This window comes from Camellia sinensis, chromosome 8 (genome assembly GCF_055761805.1).
Source record: "Camellia sinensis isolate YWXY chromosome 8, ASM5576180v1, whole genome shotgun sequence".
NCBI classification, from domain to species: domain Eukaryota; kingdom Viridiplantae; phylum Streptophyta; class Magnoliopsida; order Ericales; family Theaceae; genus Camellia; species Camellia sinensis.
Window position 1 is genome coordinate 36516603 of NC_138968.1, and position 2250 is coordinate 36518852.

The following is a 2250-nucleotide window of genomic DNA, read 5'->3' on the forward strand; positions in this document are numbered from 1 at the left end:
TTACAAGAATACAAGGGGAATACCCTAGGCCCTAACAAAGCTATACAAAATATACCAACTAAAAGATAACTGCTAATATATAACTAGCTAGCACAAACAAAACAAGCCTATCAAAGCAGCCACAAATCTATTAACATACTGGCTGCCATACTAGTAGCAAATCTATTAGCAACAATCTTTTAGCAAAAAAAACTAGCATATTGGTTGCCTCCATAACCAAGTTCAGAAGCACACACAAAAGAAGCCAATCAATGTAATGTTTTTCCATAGCAGCCACATACACCAATATACATAAAACAAAAAGCTTAAGAAAATAAAATAAGACCCCAAGCACAACCCGTAAGGGAATAGGTAGAAACCTAAGAATATGAGCATAAAACCAGTTGACATTCAGCTCCATACTTCCTATCCAAATGTGTAGCACCCTCAAAATAAATAAAAAAAACAACTGACAAGCACACTACATTCATTGAACTGGCGCAGATTGCAGCCTAGTTCAAGATTGCATTTCCCATATCTTTATACTTCCAAGTTTCAGCATGACTTGTTAGGACCACCCACACAGATCCAACCAAAGGAAACCAAAAGAGTAATAACAATCCTCCAATTCAACAAACAATTAAGGTCTTCCTTCACTAGACTCAAAATGAAAAAATCGCTGTAATAAGAATCAGCCATAAGTACTTGCAGTAAAGTTAGAAAGTTTTTGAAACTAGTTCACTCAACCCACAGCTTACAGCACTCACCAAATATATAAGGGCTTACCCTCTCTCAACCCACCATCCCTATAAAGGAACTAGATTTGCAACTTGCACAGCAACATGTTAGATAAAAACATTTAAACAGTAAACCTCACCATATGGCTCACATCACTTGACCCTCCTGTATGTTCTCACCAGCACTCAACTCTCAATAACAACACTCAACCTTCATATGGTATCTCCCTAACACTCAACCCTCAAGAAGCTACCCTTTACTCAAATTTATAATGGTAGCTGGAAGCCTCCATTCTTGCTGAAACCAAGCATCAGTTGGTGAATTCTTAATGTTCTTCAAAGCCAAACATTTGAACCAGATCATGCTGATAATGCTTTTTATGACAACCTCTTCAGGTTTCCTTTCTTTTTTAAACACCCTGTTATTTCTCTCCAACCAAATTTGATAAACAGTGTAGCAGAAGCCAAGTTTTTGAAGAATGGTAGCTAGAGATTTACCCTGACAATCTCTTGCTACCACATCCACCCAGTCAGCCTAACTATTACAAGTCCAGTTCACATTGCATTTTCTGAGGATGGTAACCCAAACTCTAGAGGAAAATGGGCAGTGGAAAAATAAATGGTCATGATCCTCCCCATTATAACCACATAGAGGACAAATGGGGGTAGGGTTAATACCAAAAATAGCAAGTCTATCACCAGTATTGAGTCTACCCAGGATAGCCATCCACACAATAAAGCTGGCTCTAGGGATAGAATGAGGACCCTAGAGCAGCCCACCACAATGGTTCTTAGGCCACTTAGTTCTCCATTGCTGCCAAGCAGACCCAATACTAAAATTGCCATCACAAGTAGGAACCCAAATAACTTTGTCCACCTTCAACAGAGAAGGAGTCAAATTGGGAGGGGTGTTAGAAATGATTTCTTGCACCTCCCAAGAGGACTCATTAGGCCACTTCCACCTAGTATTAGAAACAATGGACCTCACTTTAGAATGATAGCCAAGAGCAGTGTCAGAAATGAACCTATCCCCATACTTAGCCCCAAGTGGACCTAATGGATGCCAATTGTCAAACCAGAGGAAAGTTTGCTCACCAGAACCTATCAAACATACGATCAGAGGGTATGTAAGGACTCTAAGAGACAGAAGTTTCCTCCAAACCCAAAAATGATCACTAGGAACTTTGACATTCCAAAAATTGTGACCTTTTAAAATGTAGGATTTCACCCATTGGCACCACATGGATTGCTCACCCCTAGAGACTAAAAACCAAATATGTTTAGACACAGCAGCTTTATTCCAAATCTCCATAGATTTAAACCCAAGACCCCCTTCACCTCTAGGGGCACACACCCTATCCCAAGCAACCTTAGCCCCAGACTTCTTAAGAGCAAGACCAGTACAATTGCCGGCAAATGTAGGAGTGGTTTTGAATTAAAGATGCCCAAATGCCCTATCTAGGCTTATCGCTGGACGAATGTGGGAAAAATATTTTTGGGTGTCCACACAGTCCCGCTGTATAATAGCCGACAA

The 2250-nt window shown here is 40.1% G+C and overlaps 1 protein-coding gene across 1 annotated transcript; it reads right to left on the reverse strand.

Moving 5' to 3' along the window:
• Positions 1-1482: 1482 nt before the first annotated feature.
• On the reverse strand, positions 1483-2028 carry LOC145797696 (uncharacterized). The gene has a single exon (XM_082885105.1). It carries the CDS (start codon positions 2026-2028, stop codon positions 1483-1485), a length of 546 nt encoding a protein of 181 aa, XP_082741231.1.
• Between the last annotated feature and the right edge of the window lie 222 nt (positions 2029-2250).